Below are 25,680 nucleotides of genomic sequence, written 5' to 3'. Positions count from 1 at the left end.
CACCTTGGAGAGCAAGATCATCATAAATATGCTCCTCATCAGGGTACTCCTCAATCGTAATGCCTCTCTTTTTCTTGACTAATTTCTGCTTTTTGGCTGGCCTTTCTTCCTCCTCATCTTCACTCGACACCTCTGCGTCTGGTGGCAAGTATTCATCACCACTATCAAGCAATTCAGGGTCATCTACCTCTGGTTCTGAGTCACTGTCATCCAAAATGCAGACATATTTTGACCTGGTGCTGGAGGGCTCCCCATAAAACAATTTCTCATTGATCTGGAAGGACAGTAAAAACGTTCTGTATATATCCAGACACCTACCGAATTCATATATGCAGTAGAAATTTTTTTATAAATATTTATTTTACTGAAAGTGGACTAAGTCCCTACTCGGGCAGAGGCAGTTATGACTGCCCTTCTTTTGTTGCACTTTTTTCAACTGCATGCTACACTCACAGTATGCTTCACACGGACTAAGTATATATCAAAATATGCCTAAACTACAGTGGACCCCCGGTTAACGATTTTAATCCGTGCAAGAGGGGTAATTGTTATGCGAAATAATCGTTATGTGAATGAATTTTCCCCATAAGAAATAATGGAAATAAAATTAATCCGTGCAAGACACCCAAAAGTATGAAAAAACAAATTTTTTACCACATGAAATGTTAATTTTAATACACACAAACTGAAAAAGGCATGCACACTTACATGACACTTACTTTTATTGAAGATCTGGTGATGATTGATGGGATGGGAGGAGGGGAGAGAGAGTGTTAGTGTTTAGAAGGGAAATCCCCTTCCATTAGGACTTGAGGTAGCAAGTCCTTTTCTGGGGTTACTTCCCTTCTTCTTTTAATGCCACTAGGGCCAGCTTCAGAGTCACTGGACTTCTTTCGCACAAGATATCTGTCCATAGTGGCCTGTACCTCTCGTTCCTTTATGACTTGCCTAAAGTGTTTCACAACATTGTCAGTGTAATAATCACCAGCACGGCTTGCAATAGCTGTGTGAGGGTGATTTTCATCCATGAAGGTTTGCACTTCAAGCCACTTTGCACAGATTTCCTTAATCTTTGTAGTAGGCAACTTCTTCAATTTCTCTCTCCCCTCCTCTGAACCAGTTTCCCCAGGTCTGGCCTCTTGCTCTTGAAGTTGATCTATCAGCTCATCAGTGGTTAGTTCTTCATTGTCCTCCTCCACCAACTCTTCCCCATCCTCCCCACTAACCTCCAACCCCAAGGACTTTCCCAATGCCACAATGGATTCCTCAACTGGCATAATCATCTCAGGGTTAGCCTGAAACCCTTCAAAATCCCTTTTGTCTACACATTCTGGCCACAGTTTCTTCCAAGCAGAGTTCAAGGTCTTCTTAGTCACTCCCTCCCAAGCCTTACCTATAAGGTTTACACAATTGAGGATATTAAAGTGATCTCTCCAAAACTCTCTTAGAGTCAGTTGAGTTTCTGAGGTCATTACAAAGCACCTTTCAAACAGAGCTTTTGTGTACAGTTTCTTGAAGTTGGAAATAACCTGCTGGTCCATGGGCTGCAGGAGAGGAGTGGTATTAGGAGGCAAAAACTTCACCTTAATGAAGCTCATGTCCCCATAAAGTCGCTCTGCCACGTCTGTAGGATGACCAGGGGCATTGTCTAACACCAGGAGGCACTTAAGTTCTAATTTCTTTTCAGTTAGGTAATCTTTCACATTGGGGGCAAATGCATGGTGTAACCAGTTATAGAAAAATTCCCTAGTGACCCATGCCTTACTGTTTGCCCTCCACAGCACACACAAATTATCCTTGAGGACATTCTTTTGCCTGAACGCTCTGGGAGTTTCAGAGTGATACACTAATAAAGGCTTCACTTTGCAATCACCAGTAGCATTGGCACACATGAGAAGAGTAAGCCTGTCTTTCATAGGCTTATGTCCTGGGAGTGCCTTTTCCTCCTGAGTAATGTAGGTCCTGCTTGGCATTTTCTTCCAGAACAGGCCTGTTTCATCACAATTAAACACTTGTTCAGGTTTCAGTCCTTCACTGTCTATGTACTCCTTGAATTCCTGCACATATTTTTCAGCCGCTTTGTGGTCCGAACTGGCAGCCTCACCATGCCTTATCACACTATGGATGCCACTACGCTTCTTAAATCTCTCAAACCAACCTTTGCTGGCCTTAAATTCACTCACATCATCACTACTTGCAGGCATTTTTTTAATTAAATCCTCATGCAACTTCCTAGCCTTTTCACATATGATCGCTTGAGAGACGCTATCTCCTGCTAGCTGTTTTTCATTTATCCACACCAATAAGAGTCTCTCAACATCTTCCATCACTTGCGATCTTTGTTTCGAAAACACAGTTAAACCTTTGGCAAGAACAGCTTCCTTGATTGTCTTTCTGGTGCCCACAATAGTAGCGATGGTTGATTGGGGCTTCTTGTACAACTTGACTAGGTCGGCGATACGCACTCCACTTTCATACTTATCAATGATCTCTTTCTTCATTTCAATGGGAATTCTCACCCTTATTGGTGTACGGTTGGCACTAGAAGCTTTCTTGGGGCCCATGGTCACTTATTTTCCAGAAACAGCACCGAAAACACTGTAATAATACGAAATATTCCGAGTGTATGCTTGGATGTTACCGCGGAGGCTGGCTGGTAAACAATGGCACGGGCGGCACATGTGAGGCTGGCTGAGGGCGCACATTGGACGCGTCTCGGACGAAAATCGGTGAGCGGGTTTTTAATCGGTATGCGCGGCAAAAATTTTGCGATTAAAGTAAGCGGTATGCGGAATAATCGCTATGTGATGCCATCGTTATGCGGGGGTCCACTGTATTCATGTACACACTAAACACAACATTCAGTACTTACTGACATTGTAGAGGGTAAAAATCCAAGAGTATATTAGTGACACTAGATGGAAAAAACCCACTATGGGCGACGCCAAGCCACAAGTGTTTACATTTTGTTCTCTCAACCAATGAGAAGGCGGCAAACGCCATCACCACTTAGCTGAAGCGACTCAGGGAAGGCTTTTGATTGGTCAGAATTAAAGAAAGGGAATCCAGATGCGCAGCACGAGTAGGATGACACACGTAAAGGTGCACGTGTTTAAAGGCAGTCAAAACTGCCTCTGCCCGATAAAGGGTTAAAGTGCAGGCATTGTACTTCCCATTTCCAGGACTCAAGTCCGACTATATGAAAATAACCGGTTTCCCTGAATCCCTTCACTAAATATTACCCTGCTCACACTCCAACAGATCGTCAGGTCCCAAGTATCATTCGTCTCCATTCACTCCTATCTAACACGCTCAGGCACGTTTGCTGGAAATCCAAGCCTCTCGCCCACAAAACCTCCTTTACCCCTTCTCTCCAACATTTTCGAGGACGACCCCTACCCCTCCTTCCTTCCCCTATAGATTTATATGCTTTCCATGTCATTCTACTTTGATCCATTCTCTCTAAATGACCAAACCACCTCAACAACCCCTCTTCTGCCCTCTGACTAATGCTTTTATTAACTCCACACCTTCTCCTAATTTCCACACTCCGAATTTTCTGCATAATATTTACACCACACATTGCCCTTAGACAGGACATCTCCACTGCCTCCAACCGTCTCCTCGCTGCTGCATTTACCACCCAAGCTTCACATCCATATAAGAGTGTTGGTACCACTATACTTTCATACATTCCCTTCTTTGCCTCCATAGATAACGTTTTTTGACTCCACATACACCTCAACGCACCACTCACCTTTTTTCCCTCATCAATTCTATGATTAACCTCATCCTTCATAAATCCATCCGCCGACACGTCAACTCCCAAGTATCTGAAAACATTCACTTCTTCCATACTCCTCCTCCCCAATTTGATATCCAATTTTTCTTTATCTAAATCATTTGACACCCTCATCACCTTACTCTTTTCTATGTTCACTTTCAACTTTCTACCTTTACACACATTCCCAAACTCATCCACTAAACTAACCGTGTTCGCATCGCTATTGGGCCGTGAGGATGTGCTGCGCAGTAGCTCCTGATTGAGTTGGCTTTTGCGCAGTGTTGACGTGTACTTAGCTCTGTGAAGACCTGTTTGCGCGCTCTCTACGAATTGAAGCAAGATGCCCTCCATCGACCAACTTTACCAACAGCTTAAGGAAGAATTGAGGATGGCGAAGTTGGAGATTCGGCGACTGACTGAGGAAAACAAGAAGATTCGTAGTAGTCCTCCTGTTTTGAGTCCTCAGGTCAAGAAGGGAAACTGGTCAGTGGCTGGACAGCAGGGAACGAAGTTGACGATCAAGAAGCCGAATGGAAAGGTAGAAACGATGAAGAAGAAAGAGACTGCCGTGGAAACTGTTGTGGAAACATCTAATACATTCTCAGTGCTACCCGACGAATGTGAGTCGACTACTGGGAACGTCACGACGAACGACATTAAGGAAGGTAAGAATATTGTTGTTGTTGGGGATAGCCAAGTTAGGTATATGGATAGGGCATTCTGCTTGAAGGACAGGAGTAGGAGACAGAGAGTTTGCTTTCCTGGGGCTGGGATGGAGATATTGTTAGCCGTCTGGATGACATCATGAGAGGTAATGGGAGCAATCCTATTATCTGTCTCAGTGCTGGTGGGAACAATGTTGGCAGACGTAGGAGTGGAGACCTGATTAGCAGGTATAGGTCAGCAATAGAAATAATTAGGAGTAAGGGTGGGAACCCTGTCATATGTGGTATTTTGCCAAGGAGAGGATTTGGAAATGAATGGTTGTCCAGGGCAATTGCTGTCAATTGCTGGCTGGACAAATACTGTAAGGAAAATGCAGTAACATTCATTGACAACTGGGACCTCTTCTATGGCAGAAATGACATGTATGCCAGGGATGGGGTTCACTTACCTAGGTGTGGGGTGGGAGCACTGGCAACTGCAGTGAAAGGAGCAGTTAGGACTTTAACCCTTTGACTGTTTTCGACGTATAAATACGTCTTACGAGCCAATGTTTCTGACGTATATATACTCAATAATTCTAGCGGCTTCAAATCAAGCGGGAGAAAGCTGGTAGGCCCACATGTGAGAGAATGGGTCTGTGTGGTCAGTGTGCACCACATAAAAAAAATCCTGCAGCACACATTGCGTAATGAGAAAAAAAAAAACTGATCGTTTTTTTGGAATAAAACGCCGACTTTGAGGTGTATTTTCGTATAGTATTTATCGTTGTATTCGCGTTTTCATGGTCTTAGGTGATAAAATGGAAAACATATTACAGAAATAGAGATGATTTTCATTACTTTTACGATGAAAACGACCTTGAAACTGAGCTCAAAGTAGCGGAAATGTTCGATTTTTACCAATGTTCAAGAGTAAATAAATCACACCACACGTCCAATACACGTCAACTGGGGAGTCTAATATTCTTTCACTAGTGCACTGATATTATTTATACCATTTTTACAATAATGCAGTCGTCTGCATAACAGTAAATTTTGTATTTTTTTGTATGAATAAAAAATCAAAATAGAAAGCAATAATGACTAATGAACAGAGCATATGTTATTTTAGTGCCACGAATGTCTATCTTGTTTATTCTGGACCCTATTTTGAAATTGGCATCTTTTTTAGTTTGCGTGAAATTGGCCAAATTGCCAATTTCTGACCACCATATTGGGTAGTCGAAATTAGTAAATGGGAGGTTTCTTGTACTCAGCTGATAGATAAAATGGAGTTCTAAAGAAATAGCTATGAGTTTGGTCAACTGGAACAATGGAATTGGCTGAAAATAGGGCTCAAAGTCGGCGAAATCGCCGATACTCATATGTCGCAGAAACTGCTAACTTCGCGGGAGCATAATTCCACGAGTTTTCGACCAAATTTCGAACTTTTGGTGTCATTACCATCAGGAAAAGATTCTCTATCATTTCATAAGCAAAAATAATTTTTTTTTTTTTCAAAAATTGAGCGACATAGAATGACAGTTTCAGAGAGGGGCCTGAAACAGTCAAAGGGTTAAACTAGGAATAGTTAGTGGTATGGGTTTTGGCAGGAAAACAGTGAAGTCCCAGTGTAGTAATATTACGAGTTCTAAGGGAACTAGTAATAAGCAGAACGAGGTAGATATTGAAAAGCCAGGGACTTTGGGTGATAAGGACAGTAATAGGTTTAGTAGAAAAACAGAAATGAGCAGGAAGGGTAAAGAGAAAGGAGAGTCTTTCAATGTTTATTATGCTAATTGCCGTAGTGCTAGGAATAAGATGGACGAGTTGAGATTAGTTGCTAGTGCAGGTAACGATGTATTTGCCTTAACTGAGACGTGGTTTAATTCAAAAAGTCGGGGCATGCCTGCGGAATGTCATATTCAGGGTTTTAAATTGTTCCAAGTAGATAGAAGTATCGGGAAGGGGGGTGGGTTGGCATTGTATGTCCGAGATCGCTTGAACTGCTGCATAAAAGCGGGTATTAAGTCTGAAGTAACACATACAGAGTCTGTTTAGATAGATTTTTCGGAGGGGCATGAAAAACTGATTTTAGGAGTGATATACCGTCCCCCAAACTTAGATAGGGACCAAGGGAGACTACTATGGGAGGAAATTGTTAAGGCCACAAGGCACGATAATGTAGTAATTCTAGGAGACTTTAACTTTAGTCATATTGATTGGAATTTCTTGACTGGGAATTTAGAATCATACGACTTCTTAGAAGTAGTTCAGGATTGTTTCTTGAAGCAGTTTGTGACAGAACCTACAAGGGGAAATAACCTGCTTGACTTAGTTATGGCAAACAATGAATCCCTTGTTAATAATTTAGAAATTTCAGAGGAACTGGGTGCTAGCGACCACAAATCAATTACATTTAGCATTGAATGGAAGTACGATAGTAGTGATAACTCAGTAACAGTCCCAGATTTTCGCTTAGCAGATTACGATGGGCTTAGAGAACACTTATCTGTTGACTGGGGTAACGAAGTGAGCTATCAATATGACAGTTTTCTGAACACTATACATGCTGCTCAAAGAACGTTTATCCCATATAAAGAAATTAGATCAAATAGAAATGACCCAAAATGGATGAATAATAGGCTCAAATATCTATTAGGGCATAAGAAAGGAATTTATAGGCGTATCAAAAGAGGTGAGGGTCATCTTATGAATCAGTATATTGACATTAAGAGGGACATTAAAAAGGGGATAAGAAAAGCTAAAAGGGACTATGAAATTAAAGTTGCTAGGGATTCTAAAATTATTTTTTTTTATTATTATCACACCGGCCGATTCCCACCAAGGCAGGGTGGCCCGAAAAAGAAAAACTTTCACCATCATTCACTCCATCACTGTCTTGCCAGAAGGGTGCTTTACACTACAGTTTTTAAACTGCAACATTAACACCCCTCCTTCAGAGTGCAGGCACTGTACTTCCCATCTCCAGGACTCAAGTCCGGCCTGCCGGTTTCCCTGAATCCCTTCATAAATGTTACTTTGCTCACACTCCAACAGCACGTCAAGTATTAAAAACCATTTGTCTCCATTCACTCCTATCAAACACGCTCACGCATGCCTGCTGGAAGTCCAAGCCCCTCGCACACAAAACCTCCTTTACCCCCTCCCTCCAACCCTTCCTAGGCCGACCCCTACCCCGCCTTCCTTCCACTACAGACTGATACACTCTTGAAGTCATTCTGTTTCGCTCCATTCTCTCTACATGTCCGAACCACCTCAACAACCCTTCCTCAGCCCTCTGGACAACAGTTTTGGTAATCCCGCACCTCCTCCTAACTTCCAAACTACGAATTCTCTGCATTATATTCACACCACACATTGCCCTCAGACATGACATCTCCACTGCCTCCAGCCTTCTCCTCGCTGCAACATTCATCACCCACGCTTCACACCCATATAAGAGCGTTGGTAAAACTATACTCTCATACATTCCCCTCTTTGCCTCCAAGGACAAAGTTCTTTGTCTCCACAGACTCCTAAGTGCACCACTCACTCTAAAACTAACCCAAAAAGTTTTTTCCAGGTCTATAGAAAAAACGTTAGAGATAAGATAGGTCCCCTTAAAAATAACTATGGGCACCTTACTGACAAAGAGAATGAAATGTGCTCAATTTTTAATAATTATTTTCTCTCAGTTTTTACACAGGAAGACACTAACAATATTCCAGTAATTAATTTTTACAGTGGGCTAGAAGAAGATAAATTATGTAACATCACAGTCACTAGTGAAATGGTTGTGAAGCAGATAGACAGACTGAAGCAAAATAAGTCGCCGGGTCCTGATGAGGTTTTTTCAAGGGCTCTTAAGGAATGCAAAATAGAACTCTGTGAACCATTAACTAATATTTTTAATTTATCTCTTCAAACAGGTGTAGTGTCTGATATGTGGAAGATGGCTAATGTAATTCCTATTTTTAAAACAGGGGACAAGTCGTTACTGTCAAATTACCGCCCAATAAGCCTGACCTCAATTGTAGGCAAATTACTAGAGTCAATTATAGCTGAGATTATAAGAAGCCATCTCAATAAGCATAGCTTGATTAATGATACTCAGCATGGATTCACAAGAGGCCGGTCTTGTCTAACTAATTTATTAACTTTCTTCAGTAAAGCTTTTGAGGCTGTTGACCACGATAAAGAATTTGATATTATTTACTTAGATTTTAGTAAGGCTTTTGATAGAGTTCCACACCATAGACTGTTAAAGAAAGTGGCAGCTCATGGCATTGGGGGAAAAGTGCTCTCGTGGATCGAGTCATGGCTCACTGACAGGAAGCAGAGAGTGTCCATAAATGGGGTTAAATCCGAGTGGGGATCTGTGAACAAGTGGCGTTCCACAGGGATCAGTCTTGGGCCCGTTGTTGTTTATAATATATATCAATGATCTTGATGAGGGAATTACTAGTGATATGAGCAAATTCGCCGATGACACAAAGATAGGTAGGATAATTGATTCAAACGTAGATGTTATGGAACTTCAGGAGGATTTAAACAAACTCTATTCTTGGTCAGAAAAGTGGCAGATGCAGTTCAATGTAGATAAATGCAAGGTTCTGAAGCTTGGGAATACCCATAACCCTAGTACTTATAAGTTAAATGATGTAGAACTTAGCCATACAGATTGCAAAAAGGACTTGGGGGTTATGGTGAGCAGCAACCTTAAACCAAGACAGCAATGCCTAAGCGTACGTAATAAGGCAAATAGATTACTGGGATTTATATCAAGAAGTGTAAGCAACAGAAGTCCAGAGATCATACTGCAGCTTTATACATCATTAGTAAGGCCTCACCTAAATTATGCAGCTCAGTTCTGGTCTCCATATTACAGAATGGACATAAATTCGTTAGAAAACATTCAGCGTAGGATGACTAAATTAATACATAGCATTATAAATCTTCCTTATGAAGAAAGATTGAAGACTCTTTAAGTTACATTCACTTGTTAGACGAAGAATGAGGGGAGACCTGATCGAAGTGTATAAGTGGAAGATAGGTATTAATAAAGGGGATATTAATAAGGTCTTGAGGATGTCTCTCCAAGAGAGAACCCGCAGTAATGGATTTAAATTAGATAAGTTTAGATTTAGAAAGGACATAGGAAAGTATTGGTTTGGAAATAGGGTAGTTGATGAGTGGAACAGTCTACCTAGTTGGGTTATTGAGGCTAGGACTTTGGGTAGTTTCAAATTTAGGTTGGATAAGTACATGAGTGGGAGGGGTTGGATTTGAGTGGGACTTTCACATCAGAGCTTATTTCTTGGGTGGCATTGAAAATTGGGTTGGGCAGATGTTTTGTTAGTGGGATGAATTGTAAAGGACCTGCCTAGTATGGGCCAACAGGCCTCCTGCAGTGTTCCTCCTTTCTTATGTTCTTATGTTCTTTGCAATTTTTCTTTGGAATCTCCCATAAGCACAGTATCTTCGGCAAAAAGTAACTGTCAATTCCCATTTTGAATTTGATTCCCCAAAATTTAATCCCACCCTTCTCCCGAACACCCTAGCATTTACTTCTTTTACAACCCCATCTATAAATATATTAAACAACCATGGTGACATTACACATCCCTGTCTAAGACCTACTTTTATTGGGAAGTATTCTCCCTCTCTTCTACACACCATAACCTGAGCCTCACTATCCTCATAAAAACTCTTTACAGCATTTAATAACTTACCACCTATTCCATATACTTGCAACATCTGCCACATTGCTCCTCTATCCACTCTATCATATGCCTTTTCTAAATCCATAAATGCAATAAAAACTTCCCTACCTTTATCTAAATACTGTTCATATATATGCTTCAATGTAAACACTTGATCTACACATCCCCTACCCACTCTGAAGCCTCCATGCTCATCCGCAATCCTACATTCTGTCTTACCTCTAATTCTTTCAATTATAACCCTACCGTATACTTTTCCTGGTATACTCAGTAAACTTATTCCTCTATAATTTTTACAATCTCTTTTGTCCCCTTTCCCTTTATATAAAGGGATTATACATGCTCTCTGCGAATCCCTAGGTACCTTCCCCTCTTTCATACATTTATTAAACAAAAGTACCAACCACTCCAACACTATATCCCCCCCTGCTTTTAACATTTCTGTCATGATCCCATCAGTTCCAGCTGCTTTACCCCCTTTCATTCTACGTAATGCCTCACGTACCTCCACCACACTTACATTCTGCTCTTCTTCACTCCTAAAAGATGGTATACCTCCCTGGCCAGTGCATGAAATTACCATCTCCCATTCTTCCTCAACATTTAAAAGTTCCTCAAAATATTCTCGCCATCTACCTAATACCTCCCTCTCCCCATCTATTAACTCCCCTACTCTGTTTTTAACTGACAAATCCATACTTTCCCTAGGCTTTCTTAACTTGTTTAACTCACTCCAAAATTTTTTCTTATTTTCATTAAAATTTCTTGACAGTGCCTCTCCCACTCTATCATCTGCTCTCCTTTTGCACTCTCTCACCACTCTCTTCACCTTTCTTTTACTCTCCATATACTCTGCTCTTCTTATAACACTTCTGCTTTGTAAAAACCTCTCATAAGCTACCTTTTTCTCTTTTATCACTCCCTTTTCATCATCATTCCACCAATCACTCCTCTTTCCTCCTGCCCCCACCCTCCTATACCTACAAACTTCTGCCCCACATTCTAATACTGCATTTTTAAAACTATTCCAACCCTCTTCAACCCCACCACCCTCTTACTTCTTGTTGCCACCTTCCTCTTTTCCCATCTACCTCTTACTCTAACTGTAGCTACAACTAAATAATGATCCGATATATCAGTTACAGGTATACATAAGTATAATTATCAGAGTACAGTGGAACCTCTAAAATCGAACTGCTCCCAACACAACCAATTATGTAAGTGTATTTTTGTAAGTGCTTTTATAAGTGCATTTTTGAGGGTCTGAAATGGACTAATCTAATTTACATTATTCCTCATGGGAATAAATTCATTCCCATCTGGACCAAAGAAAGTTCGATATTTGAGGTTCCACTGTACATGTATATATAAAATTTGAGAAAACTTTTAAAAACACTTGAAATTTTGGAAAGTTTCCTGAGAGACCCGGTGCTCATGGAGAATGTAAACAAACCGGGTGGGGTGAAGTAACTATATTAGTAGAAAGTCAGGTCGGGGAGCCGTATGGCGAGTTTTGGTCATGATTTGAAATGTCCGTTTTAGCAGAATGCTGCAAAGCGAAATGCTATCAAGCAGGGTCCTACTGTTTATAGAAAAAGATTGTATACCATTTCAAAAGAAAATGATTGTTTTTTAAAAATTGCAACATTGTCAGCACTTTTAATTTCAGGGTTCGCAACAGTGAAAGGGTTAAGAGCTAAGAAAATACCTCCTACAGTTGGTTAATATTGACAGTGTTCCTTGTGTTAAAGAATGTCCAATTTAACCTTCCTTAAAAAAATTCTTCTCATGCTGCAAGTTTGCAAAGTTGTATGCTGTAGTCCTCTTCATTTCAGGTCTTCAGTATGTGTTGGAGGTGAGACAGGATGTAGATATGACTCTAGATGGCTGCTACTACATCTGTGTGATTTGCAGTAAAAAAATGAATACCCACACACTAATTCCTCACGTCAAAAGTGTTCATCACAAACTTAAATTTTCGGTAAGAATTTAGCTCTTTCGGTGTTAATTTTTTATCACATTGGCAGTTTCCCACCAAGATGGGTAACACAAAGAAAAACACATTCGCCATCATTTATTCAGTAGCTGTCTTGCTGGAAATGGATGGACATTACAGTTCAAATTACTCTGAATCACAACTTGAGTAATTCCTCAATATAGGCACTGTACTTTGCATCTTAAGTCCCATTGAGTAGTTTCCCAGAATTCCTTCATGAATGTTACCTAAAGATAACCTTGTTAAAAGATTGTACAAGTCATGAAGTATGTAAAAGTTCAAATCAGCTGATAATTGGAGTCTCATTTCTAGAAAAGACCTATAGTGAGTTTCTTGTGAATTAGATTTAGAGAGATAGCTAGCTATGTTATAGAGAGCCTTATCTGCTTGATATTATGTCGTCCCAAAAATTTAGTCTGCCCATAATGCCGGGGCATAATAGTGGCTCTCTTTGCGCTGCAACTCATTATTGTAACTACAAAATCTCAATGTAAACTTGCAAAGAAATAAAAAATTGTATTGTATTGAATTGTAATTAATAAATAGCCTGTCTTGGTGGGAGATGGCCAGCATGTTGAAAAAAAAAATTAAATCACAAAATGCACTGTATAGATTGCATCTTATGAGACAAGTTGTGAAAGTATGCCAGTAAATTGATATTTTGCTTCATCTCAAACTTGTACAGGCTATTCAGTGGCAGATAATTTAACACCACAGAAGCTTGTATAAAGTATATTTGGAGCTTCATAGCAGTTATGCTGCAGTGTCATGAGCTAGCCTGAGGTTGCGGTGTAAACCCATATCAACACGAGAAGAATATATCGCATTAATGTTTTTAGATGTTTTCTTGCTGATGTATCTGCATATACCAATGCAGTGCCCAGCTGGAAAGTTTTCTAATGCTTTCGATATACTTAAAAATATTTTTTGCTTTCGTATGTTTGTACTTTATTTAAATAATGGTTCCATGTTACAAATTTTTATTACAGGCCATATAAATTGTCCTAAGGGACATCTAAATATTTTACTTTCATGGATTATATTTCATGTATTTCAGGAAATCCACTGCAGAGACATATTTCTAAAGTATGGTTCGTATTCTATAAAACAGTGGACAGCTGTCCTAGTCAAAGAATTTACCATTGCACTCTCTAAGGTATGTATGAGGAACAGTTTTACTTTTGGTTTAAAGATATATTCACTTGTGAACAGTGCTGATCCTAAACATTGTTTAAAGCTATAGTGAATCCCAAGTAAGCTCCAACAGGGTCAATTCTCAGGCGTTTTCTGTGACTGTTCATGTTATTTGATTTATGTGCCTGTTGATGTTGTATTATATGTCTATATTAAGTCTTCCTGGCTTAGTTTCATGATCAAATCTTGAACATACAGTAATATGCTGCTTCTAATTTACATTTGGCACTGCAGCACCCAAATGGGCATTTTAGGATCTACTTTTTCATGTAATCTTCCTATTGAGGGGCGCTCAAACAAATTTCAGAACACCAAACTTTCCACACATGGTGTGTACTCAAGTTTTCAAATAGTATTTGGTTAGTATATTTTTTTCCTTGGAAGTTGATTTACTCTTTATATGTTATCTTCGGAAGAGTTAAAAAAAAAAGGGGGCAAGGAAGTTCAGATTTGACAATCATTCTATTGGTTTATCTTAAGCTTTGTGGTCAGTATTTTGTAAATATAATAAATACATATTGAATATGCACTCAAACTTTTTTATACATACATTCTTCAGCATCGTGACTCAAAAAATTGTAATAACAAAATTGCGAACACTGGCCTGGAGTTTTATGACTCACTTGCCATGGGTTCTAACCCAACCGATACCATGGTTTGTTTACATTCACCAACATTCTCTCAGTTGCCATCCTCGCCCTACTTTCAGAATGTAGGCACTACCCTTTCCAACTCCACAAGATTCTAGTATCAGGCTAACCACTTTTCCTGACTTCCCTCATAAATATTACCCTGCTCACACTCCAATAGCTCATAGATGGCAGATATGTCGAAAAAATGCATATATAGATATGTATGTATATATATCAGTGTGTGGTGTAAATATTATGCAGAGAATTCAGTGTAGAAATTAGGAGGTGTATGGAGTTACTAAAAGTATTAGTCAGAGGGCTGAAGAGGGGTTGTTGAGGTGGTTTGGTCATTTAGAGAGAATGGAGCAAAGTAGAATGACTTTGAGAGCTTATAAATCTGTAAGGGAAGGAAGGCAGGGCAGGGGTCGTTCTAGGAAGGGTTGCAGGGAGGGGGTAAAGTAGGTTTTGTGGGTGAGGGGCGTGGACTTCCAGCAAGTGTGCATGAGCATATTAGATAGGAACAAATGGAGGTGAATGGTTTTTGGGACCTGTTGAACTGTTGGAGTGTGAGCAGGGTAATATTTTGTGAAAGGATTCAGGGAAACTAATTAGCCAGACTCGAGTCCTGGAGGTGGGAATTACAGTGCTTGCATTTTAAAGGAGGGGTTTGGGATATTGGCTATTTGGAGTGGCATCTAAACTGTCGTATGTGAGTTCCTTTGCAAATAGTGATTATGTATGAATGGTGGTCAAAGTGTTGACCAATGATGAAAGCTTTTTCTTTCTTTTTGGGTCACCCTGCCTTGGTGGGAATTGGCTGACATACTAAAAAAATATTTAATAAACATATAAGATGTCTAATGAATCTTTAATTTTAGGTTGAAGCCAAAATGGGACGACATAAACTTGCAGTAGCCTACGAAAAGGACTTATCATCTGTATTAACAGCACTTAAGAATAAAATCACTGAAATGAGCAAACTCAGGTAATAGAAATGCAGCAGTTTGTTGAAATTTTATTTTCTGAATTTTATAGTATTAACCCTTTGACTGTTTCGGTCGTATATATACGTCTTGTGTGCCACCATGTTTGACGTATATATACTCATAAATGCAGAGGAGAGAGAGAGAGAGATTTTGGGAGATGTTAAGTGAATGTATAGGAGCCTTTGAACCAAGTGAGAGAGTAATTGTGGTAGGGGACCTGAATGCTAAAGTAGGAGAAACTTTTAGAGAGGGTGTGGTAGGTAAGTTTGGGGTGCCAGGTGTAAATGATAATGGGAGCCCTTTGATTGAACTTTGTATAGAAAGGGGTTTAGTTATAGGTAATACATATTTTAAGAAAAAGAGGATAAATAAGTATACAAGATATGATGTAGGGCGAAATGACAGTAGTTTGTTGGATTATGTATTGGTAGATAAAAGACTGTTGAGTAGACTTCAGGATGTACATGTTTATAGAGGGGCCACAGATATATCAGATCACTTTCTAGTTGTAGCTACACTGAGAGTAAAAGGTAGATGGGATACAAGGAGAATAGAAGCATCAGGGAAGAGAGAGGTGAAGGTTTATAAACTAAAAGAGGAGGCAGTTAGGGTAAGATATAAACAGCTATTGGAGGATAGATGGGCTAATGAGAGCATAGGCAATGGGGTCGAAGAGGTATGGGGTAGGATTAAAAATGTAGTGTTAGAGTGTTCAGCAGAAGTTTGTGGTTACAGGAAAGTGGGTGCAGGAGGGAAGAGGAGCGATTGGTGGAATGATGATGTAAAGAGAGTAGTAAGGGAGAAAAAGTTAGCATATGAGAAGTTTTTACAAAGTAGAAGTGATGCAAGGAGGGAAGAGTATATGGAGAAAAAGAGAGAGGTTAAGAGAGTGGTGAAGCAATGTAAAAAGAGAGCAAATGAGAGAGTGGGTGAGATGTTATCAACAAATTTTGTTGAAAATAAGAAAAAGTTTTGGAGTGAGATTAACAAGTTAAGAAAGCCTAGAGAACAAATGGATTTGTCAGTTAAAAATAGGAGAGGAGAGTTATTAAATGGAGAGTTAGAGGTATTGGGAAGATGGAGGGAATATTTTGAGGAATTGTTAAATGTGGATGAAGATAGGGAAGCTGTGATTTCGTGTATAGGGCAAGGAGGAATAACATCTTGTAGGAGTGAGGAAGAGCCAGTTGTGAGTGTGGGGGAAGTTCGTGAGGCAGTAGGTAAAATGAAAGGGGGTAAGGCAGCCGGGATTGATGGGATAAAGATAGAAATGTTAAAATCAGGTGGGGATATAGTTTTGGAGTGGTTGGTGCAATTATTTAATAAATGTATGGAAGAGGGTAAGGTACCTAGGGATTGGCAGAGAGCATGCATAGTTCCTTTGTATAAAGGCAAAGGGGATAAAAGAGAGTGCAAAAATTATAGGGAGATAAGTCTGTTGAGTGTACCTGGTAAAGTGTATGGTAGAGTTATAATTGAAAGAATTAAGAGTAAGACGGAGAATAGGATAGCAGATGAACAAGGAGGCTTTAGGAAAGGTAGGGGGTGTGTGGACCAGGTGTTTACAGTGAAACATATAAGTGAACAGTATTTAGATAAGGCTAAAGAGGTCTTTGTGGCATTTATGGATTTGGAAAAGGCATATGACAGGGTGGATAGGGGGGCAATGTGGCAGATGTTGCAAGTGTATGGTGTAGGAGGTAGGCTACTGAAAGCAGTGAAGAGTTTTTACGAGGATAGTGAGGCTCAAGTTAGAGTATGTAGGAAAGAGGGAAATTATTTCCCAGTAAAAGTAGGCCTTAGACAAGGATGTGTGATGTCACCGTGGTTGTTTAATATATTTATAGATGGGGTTGTAAGAGAAGTAAATGCGAGGGTCTTGACAAGAGGCGTGGAGTTAAAAGATAAAGAATCACACACAAAGTGGGAGTTGTCACAGCTGCTCTTTGCTGATGACACTGTGCTCTTGGGAGATTCTGAAGAGAAGTTGCAGAGATTGGTGGATGAATTTGGTAGGGTGTGCAAAAGAAGAAAATTAAAGGTGAATACAGGAAAGAGTAAGGTTATGAGGATAACAAAAAGATTAGGTGATGAAAGATTGAATATCAGATTGGAGGGAGAGAGTATGGAGGAGGTGAACGTATTCAGATATTTGGGAGTGGACGTGTCAGCGGATGGGTCTATGAAAGATGAGGTGAATCATAGAATTGATGAGGGAAAAAGAGTGAGTGGTGCACTTAGGAGTCTGTGGAGACAAAGAACTTTGTCCTTGGAGGCAAAGAGGGGAATGTATGAGAGTATAGTTTTACCAACGCTCTTATATGGGTGTGAAGCGTGGGTGATGAATGTTGCAGCGAGGAGAAGGCTGGAGGCAGTGGAGATGTCATGTCTGAGGGCAATGTGTGGTGTGAATATAATGCAGAGAATTCGTAGTTTGGAAGTTAGGAGGAGGTGCGGGATTACCAAAACTGTTGTCCAGAGGGCTGAGGAAGGGTTGTTGAGGTGGTTCGGACATGTAGAGAGAATGGAGCGAAACAGAATGACTTCAAGAGTGTATCAGTCTGTAGTGGAAGGAAGGCGGGGTAGGGGTCGGCCTAGGAAAGGTTGGAGGGAGGGGGTAAAGGAGGTTTTGTGTGCGAGGGGCTTGGACTTCCAGCAGGCATGCATGAGCGTGTTTGATAGGAGTGAATGGAGACAAATGGTTTTTAATACTTGACGTGCTGTTGGAGTGTGAGCAAAGTAACATTTATGAAGGGATTCAGGGAAACCGGCAGGCCGGACTTGAGTCCTGGAGATGGGAAGTACAGTGCCTGCACTCTGAAGGAGGGGTGTTAATGTTGCAGTTTAAAAACTGTAGTGTAAAGCACCCTTCTGGCAAGACAGTGATGGAGTGAATGATGGTGAAAGTTTTTCTTTTTCGGGCCACCCTGCCTTGGTGGGAATCGGCCAGTGTGATAAAAAAAAAAAGTTCTAGCGGCTTCAAATCAAGGAGGAGAAAGCTGGTAGTTCCACATGTGAGAGAATGGGTCTGTGTGGTCATTGTGCACCATATAAAAAAAATCCTGCAGCACGCAGTGCATAATGAGAAAAAAAAACTCTGACCTTTTTTATTTTTTTAATTAAAATGCAGACTTTGTGCTCTATTTTTGTATAGTATTTACGGTTGTATTCTCATTTTCCTGGTCTCATTTGATAGAATGGAAAACATATTATAGAAATAGAGGTTATTTTGATTGGTTATACTATGTAAAGAACCTTGAAATGGAGCTCAAAGTAGGGGAAATGTTTGATTTTTGCTGATGTTCAAACGTAAACAGATGATGTCATTTTCCAATAAATGTCCAAGTAGCCATTCTGATATGCAGTCATGAATGCATTTACATTATTTATGCAATTATTACAATATTGCAGTAGTCTGCATAACAGTAAATCTTCTATTTTTTTGTTTGAATAAAAATTCAAAATAGAAAGCAAGAGTAATATCAGAGGGGCCTGCAGATGTGATTGATGAACAAAGAAAATGTTATTTTAGAGCCTGGAATGTCTGCATTATTCATTCTGGACCCTATTTTGAAATTGTCAATTTTTTTAATTTTCTTGAAATTGGCCAAATTGCAAATATCTGACCACATTATTGGGTAGTTGAAATCGGTAAATGGGCAGTTTCTTGTACTCAATCGATAGAAAAAATGGAGTTCTAAAGAAATAGCTATGAGTTTGGTTGACTGGAACAATGGAATTAGCCAAAAATAGGGCTCAAAGTGGATGAAATTGCCGATTTGTAAATATCGCCTAGGTCGCTAACTTCGTTAGAGCGTAATTCCGTCAGTTTTCCACCAAATTTCGTTCTTTTGGTGTCATTACAAACGGGAAAAGATTCTCCATCATTTCGTAAGTAAAAAATAATTTTTTTTTTTCGGAAATTTTGCAACAACAGGAGACACATCAGGATTTGGGGTTGCGACAGTCAAGGGGTTAATATAAACTGCAATATATTAAAAATTGTTCTCCATGTTATTTTTTTATACATTTGCAATTTTTTCACCAAGGTAGGATTAAAGAGATCCATAAGAAAAAACACATTCACTAACACTCATTCTCGGTCTTTCCAGTGCATGGGTATTTCAGGTCTTTTAACCCATTGGGCCACCACTGCCCCATCCATCCTCTAGAGTGCAGGAACTCAACTTTCCAATTCTAATGTACTCTTGTATCATTTTACTTTGTAAGAATTTTCCATATGCTTTTTTCCCCCTTACCACATTTTTTTTACGTAATTTAATTTTACTTATAATTCATCTTCTCTTCTTCACCCTTCTTCCTTTAAACACAATAGATAACATTAATAACTTTCAAAGAAAAAGTTTCAACATTTTAATTTATGAATAACTGCCCTAATGAAAATAGTTATAATTTAGGGCAATCCAATAACACTAATATACAATGGAAATTGTCAGCAAAATCACTCGATTCTTTTTCAGAAATGAAGCTATCCCTGCACTTTAATCCTTAAACTGTCCAAACATAGATCTACATTTGCACGCATAGCGCTCCGAACGTAGAACTGTGTTTTATTTTTCGTTCCTTCAAATTTGGTGCAATAGGCTTGTCACCTAGACATGAAAGAATAGGTCTATGCACTCAGTGTGTGCAGTATTAAAAATATTTGGGACCACTTAGTACCTTATTGGAGCACCTGTTCAACTAAGCGTGAGCTAGAGCAAATAGCGTGGGAAACACCAGGGATTAACTGATGCCGTGTGCATTAACACTTTCCTTTCAAGAGTAAAGTAAAAATAGGTTGGCTGGCTGGTCGGTTGGTCGGCTAGCTGGCTGGATGGTTCTGGCTGTCAATATCTCTGTGTCTCTCACATATACACGTAAGTACAGTTATTATACTTTTTTTTTTTTTAACAAGCCGGCTGTCTCCCACTGAGGCAGGGTGACTCAAGAAGAAAGAAAATCCCCAAAAAGAAAATACTTTCGTCATCATTCAACACTTTCACCTCACTCACACATAATCACTGTTTTTGCAGAAGTGCTCAGAATACAACAGTTTAGAAGTATACACAACATATCCCTCCAAACTGCCAATATCCTAAACCCCTCCTTTAAAGCGCAGGCATTGTACTTCCCATTTCCAGGACTCAAGTCCGGCTATATAAAATAACCAGTTTCCCTGAATCCCTTCACTTAATATTACCCTGGTCACACTCCAACAGCTCGTCAGGTCCCAAATACCATTCATCTCCATTCACTCCTCTCTAACACGCTCATGCACCCTTGCTGGAAATCCAAGCCCCTCGTGCACAAAACCTCCTTTGCCCCCCTCCCTCCAACCTTTTCGAGGACGACCCCTATCCCTCCTTCCCCTACAGATTTATACGCTCTCCATGTCAATCTACTTCGATACATTCTCTCTAAATGACTAAACCACCTCAAGAACCCCATTAGTGTAAATTATCTAGGATGACCCAAAAATTTCAGGCAAAGATAGATAAACAAACATGTTTGTGTGTATCAGTGAAAACAAATAAACCAGTGTTCCCCAGTGCCCATTTATCAAATGTCATAACACCATTATTCAAGGAGTTTCACATATACTCCAGATAGACAAAAGAAGATAAGCAGAGACAGGCAGGCAGACAGACAGACAAGGCATGTTTGTGTGTAGCAGTGATAACAAATACAGCTGAGGGTTAACTGGAGCAGTGGGCATTTATCAAATGTCACTGGGCTGTCAACAGTATAGGGATGCTTTCCATAACACCACGCTTCAAGGTATACTCTAGGGTGTCTAAAATATTGCTGGGACCTATAAATACTTTGTATATACAGTGGACCCCCGGTTAACGATATTTTTTCACTCCAGAAGTATGTTCAGGTGCCAATACTGACCGAATTTGTTCCCATAAGAAATATTGTGAAGTAGATTAGTCCATTTCAGACCCCCAAACATACACATACAAACGCACTTACATAAATACACTTACATAATTGGTCGCATTCGGAGGTAATCGTTATGCGGGGGTCCACTGTATTTCTAGACAGTAGTAATTAACCCAGGCAGGTGTAAATGTTCACCTGTCAATGTGATTGTGACTATTTGAGTACTACTTCAGTACCTATTATTACTGTCAGAAATCACAAGAACTATTATAAATTATAATTATCAAAATATGAAAACGCTATAAATTAAAATAAAAACGAGAAAAAAAGATATGTCGGCAACACTTCTGCAAGCAGCAGGAGTTGATGTTGCCGTCAGGTGAGCATCCAGAGCTAACTTCGCGGTCTTATATCTCGGTAAGTACTGACCCTAAATTTTTTTAATCCTATAACAGGTAGAAAAATGTGCTCTTCATTTAAAAAAAAAAATTTTTTTTTCAAAATATTCAGAGCGCTACGCGAGCAAACGTAGATCTATGTTTGGACAGTTTAACCCTCTGACTGTTTCGGTTATATATATATATGTCTTATGAGCCAATGTAGGTAAATTTGGGGTGCCAGGGGTAAATGTAAATGAGGAGCCTTTAATTGAGCTATGTGTAGAAAGAGATTTGATAATAAGTAATACATATTTTATGAAAAAGAGGATAAATAAATATACAAGGTATGATGTAGCACGTAATGAAAGTAGTTTATTAGATTATGTATTGGTGGATAAAAGGTTGATGGGTAGGCTCCAGGATGTACATGTTTATAGAGGGGCAACTGATATATCGGATCATTATTTAGTTGTAGCTACAGTTAGAGTAAGAGGTAGATGGGAAAAGAGGAAGGTGGCAACAACAAGTAAGAGGGAGGTGAAAGTGTATAAACTAAGGGAGGAGGAAGTTCGGGTGAGATATAAGCGACTATTGGCAGAAAGGTGGGCTAGTGCAAAGATGAGTAGTGGGGGGGTTGAAGAGGGTTGGAATAGTTTTAAAAATGCAGTATTAGAATGTGAGGCAGAAGTTTGTGATTATAGGAGGGTGGGGGCAGGAGGAAAGAGGAGTGATTGGTGGAATGATGATGTAAAGGGTGTGATAAAAGAGAAAAAGGTAGCTTATGAGAGGTTTTTACAAAGCAGAAGTGTTATAAGAAGAGCAGAGTATATGGAGAGTAAAAGAAAGGTAAAGAGAGTGGTGAGAGAGTGCAAAAGGAGAGCAGATGATAGAGTGGGAGAGGCACTGTCAAGAAATTTTAATGAAAATAAGCAAAAATTTTGGAGTGAGTTAACCCTTTCAGGGTCCGTCCCGTAGATCTACGGCTTTACGTTCAGGGTCCAAACCGCAGATCTACGCCATGAGCTCAGCTCACTCTGATAAACTGTGAGTGGTACATTTGGGCCTAGATATGAGAGAATACATCTATGTGGTATGTGTGCACCACATAAAACAGATCCTGCAGCACACTGTGTATAATGAGAGAAAAAAAATGAAATCATGATTTTTCGATTAAAACAGCAACTTTGCAGTGTTTTTTCGTATGTTTTTTATAGTTGTATTTGCGATTTCTTGGTCTCATTTGATAGAATGGAAGACATATTACAGAAATAGAGATGATTTTGATTGGTTTTAACACTGGAAATGGCTTGAAACTGAGCTCAAAGTAGCAGAAATGTTAAATTTTTGCCGATATTCAAGAGTAAACAAACGACCTCACACGTCTAATACACATCAGCTGGTGGGTCTAATATACATTCACAAATATGGTAATGATATTTATACAATTATTACAGTATTGCATAACAGTAAATCTTCTATTTTTTGGTGTGAATAAAAATTCATTATGTGAATAAAAAATCAAAATGGAATTTATTTGTAAAGCCTCAAAACATAACTAATGAACAGAGGAAATGTTAGTTTAGTGCCAGGAATGCCTACATTGTTCATTCTGGACCCTATTTTGAAATTGGAATATTTTGAACTTTGTGTTAAATTGGCCAAATTAACAATTTCCGATCACTTTATTTTGTAGTTGAAACAGTTGACTTGGCGATTTCTTGTGCTCAATCGATAGAATAGAAGTAATACTAGTGAAATAGCTAAGAATTTGGTTGACTGGAATAATGTAATTGGCCTAAAATGGGAGTCAAAGTCGGCAAAATCGCCGATTCGTAAATATCGCTGACACATCAAAATTCGCGAGAGCATAATTTCGTCAATTTTCCACCAAATTTCGTACTTTTTGTTTTATTACCTTCACAAAAAGATTCTCTACGATTTCATCAGAAAAAATAACAAATTTTTTTTTTTTAAATTCTTGGACACTGGTGCGTGACTCCAGATTTGGGCCTTGGACCCTGAAAGGGTTAAACAAGTTAAGAAAGCCTAGGGAAAGTATGGATTTGTCAGTTAAAAACAGAGTAGGGGAGTTAGTAGATGGGGAGATGGAGGTATTAGGTAGATGGTGAGAATATTTTGAGGAACTTTTAAATGTTAAGGAAGAAACAGAGGCAGTAATTTCATGCACTGGTCAGGGAGGTATACCATCTTTTAGGAGTGAAGAAGAGCAGAATGTAAGTGTGGGGGAGGTACATGAGGCATTACGTAAAATGAAAGGGGGTAAAGCAGCTGGAACTGATGGGATCATCACAGAAATGTTAAAAGCAGGGGGGATATAGTGTTGGAGTGGTTGGTACTTTTGTTTAATAAATGTATGAAAGAGGGGAAGGTACCTAGGGATTGGCGGAGAGCATGTATAGTCCCTTTATATAAAGGGAAAGGGGACAAAAGAGACTGTAAAAATTATAGAGGAATAAGTTTACTGAGTATACCAGGAAAAGTGTACGGTAGGGTTATAATTGAAAGAATTAGAGGTAAGACAGAATGTAGGATTGCGGATGAGCAAGGAGGTTTCAGAGTGGGTAGGGGATGTGTAGATCAAGTGTTTACATTGAAGCATATATGTGAACAGTATTTAGATAAAGGTAGGGAAGTTTTTATTGCATTTATGGATTTAGAAAAGGCATATGATAGAGTGGATAGAGGAGCAATGTGGCAGATGTTGCAAGTATATGGAATAGGTGGTAAGTTATTAAATGCTGTAAAGAGTTTTTATGAGGATAGTGAGGCTCAGGTTAGGGTGTGTAGAAGAGAGGGAGACTACTTCCCGGTAAAAGTAGGTCTTAGACAGGGATGTGTAATGTCACCATTGTTGTTTAATATATTTATAGATGGGGTTGTAAAGGAAGTAAATGCTAGGGTGTTCGGGAGAGGGGTGGGATTAAATTTTGGGGAATCAAATTCAAAATGGGAATTGACATAGTTACTTTTTGCTGATGATACTGTGCTTATGGGAGATTCTAAAGAAAAATTGCGAAGGTTAGTGGATGAGTTTGGGAATGTGTGTAAAGGTAGAAAGTTGAAAGTGAACATAGAAAAGAGTAAGGTGATGAGGGTGTCAAATGATTTAGATAAAGAAAAATTGGATATCAAATTGGGGAGGAGGAGTATGGAAGAAGTGAATGTTTTCAGATACTTGGGAGTTGACGTGTCGGCGGATGGATTTATGAAGGATGAGGTTAATCATAGAATTGATGAGGGAAAAAAGGTGAGTGGTGCGTTGAGGTATATGTGGAGTCAAAAAACGTTATCTATGGAGGCAAAGAAGGGAATGTATGAAAGTATAGTAGTACCAACACTCTTTTATGAGTGTGAAGCTTGGGTGGTAAATGCAGCAGTGAGGAGACGGTTGGAGGCAGTGGAGATGTCCTGTTTAAGGGCAATGTGTGGTGTAAATATTATGCAGAAAATTCGGAGTGTGGAAATTAGGAAAAGGTGTGGAGTTAATAAAAGTATTAGTCAGAGGGCAGAAGAGGGGTTGTTGAGGTGGTTTGGTCATTTAGAGAGAATGGATCAAAGTAGAATGACATGGAAAGCACATAAATCTATAGGGGAAGGAAGGCGGGGTAGGGGTCGTCCTCGAAAGGGTTGGAGAGAGGGGGTAAAGGAGGTTTTGTGGGCAAGGGGCTTGGACTTCCAGCAAGCGTGCGTGAGCGTGGTAGATAGAAGTGAATGGAGACGAATGGTACTTGGGACCTAACGATCTGTTGGAGTGTGAGCAGGGTAATATTTAGTGAAGGGATTCAGGGAAACCGGTTATTTTCATATAGTCGGACTTGAGTCCTGGAAATGGGAAGTACAGTGCCTGCACTTTGAAGGAGGGGTTTGGGATATTGGCAGTTTGGAGGGATATGTTGTGTATCTTTATATGTGTATGCTTCTAAACTGTTGTATTCTGAGCACCTCTGCAAAAACAGTGATAATGTGCGAGTGTTTGAAAGTGTTGAATGATGATGAAAGTATTTTCTTTTTGGGGATTTTCTTTCTTTTTTGGGTCACCCTGCCTCGGTGGGAGACGACCGACTTGTCGAAAAAAAAAAAAAGTGTAATGTCACCATGGTTGTTTAATATATTTATAGATGGGGTTGTAAAAGAAGTAAATGCTAGGGTGTTCAGGAGAGGGATGGGATTAAATTATGGAGAATGAAATACAAAATGGGAATTGACACAGTTGCTTTTTGCTGATGATACTGTGCTTATGGGAGATTCTAAAGAAAAATTGCAAAGGTTAGTGGACGAGTTTGGGAGTGTGTGTAAAGGTAGAAAGTTGAAAGTGAACATAGAAAAGAGTAAGGTGATGAGGGTATCAAATGATTTAGATAAAGAAAAATTGGATATCAAATTAGGGAGGAGGAGTATGGAAGAAGTGAATGTTTTCAGATACATGAA

The 25,680-nt window shown here is 39.5% G+C and overlaps 1 protein-coding gene across 1 annotated transcript in view; it reads left to right on the top strand.

Annotated features, from left to right (window-relative positions):
* LOC128695046 (uncharacterized) overlaps window positions 1-25,680 on the top strand; it is a gene marked incomplete in the record, with an annotated part of 159,169 nt that overhangs the window by 98,766 nt on the left and 34,723 nt on the right. The window contains 3 exon segments of the mRNA XM_070091331.1: window positions 11,990-12,135; window positions 13,208-13,306; window positions 14,855-14,961. Of these exon segments, the coding sequence (XP_069947432.1) occupies window positions 11,990-12,135; window positions 13,208-13,306; window positions 14,855-14,961 (352 nt within the window).

This window comes from Cherax quadricarinatus, chromosome 35, assembly GCF_038502225.1.
Source record: "Cherax quadricarinatus isolate ZL_2023a chromosome 35, ASM3850222v1, whole genome shotgun sequence".
Taxonomy (NCBI): domain Eukaryota; kingdom Metazoa; phylum Arthropoda; class Malacostraca; order Decapoda; family Parastacidae; genus Cherax; species Cherax quadricarinatus.
The sequence above is the reverse complement of the archived record's forward strand: the minus strand, read 5'-3'. Positions and strand labels throughout refer to the sequence as shown.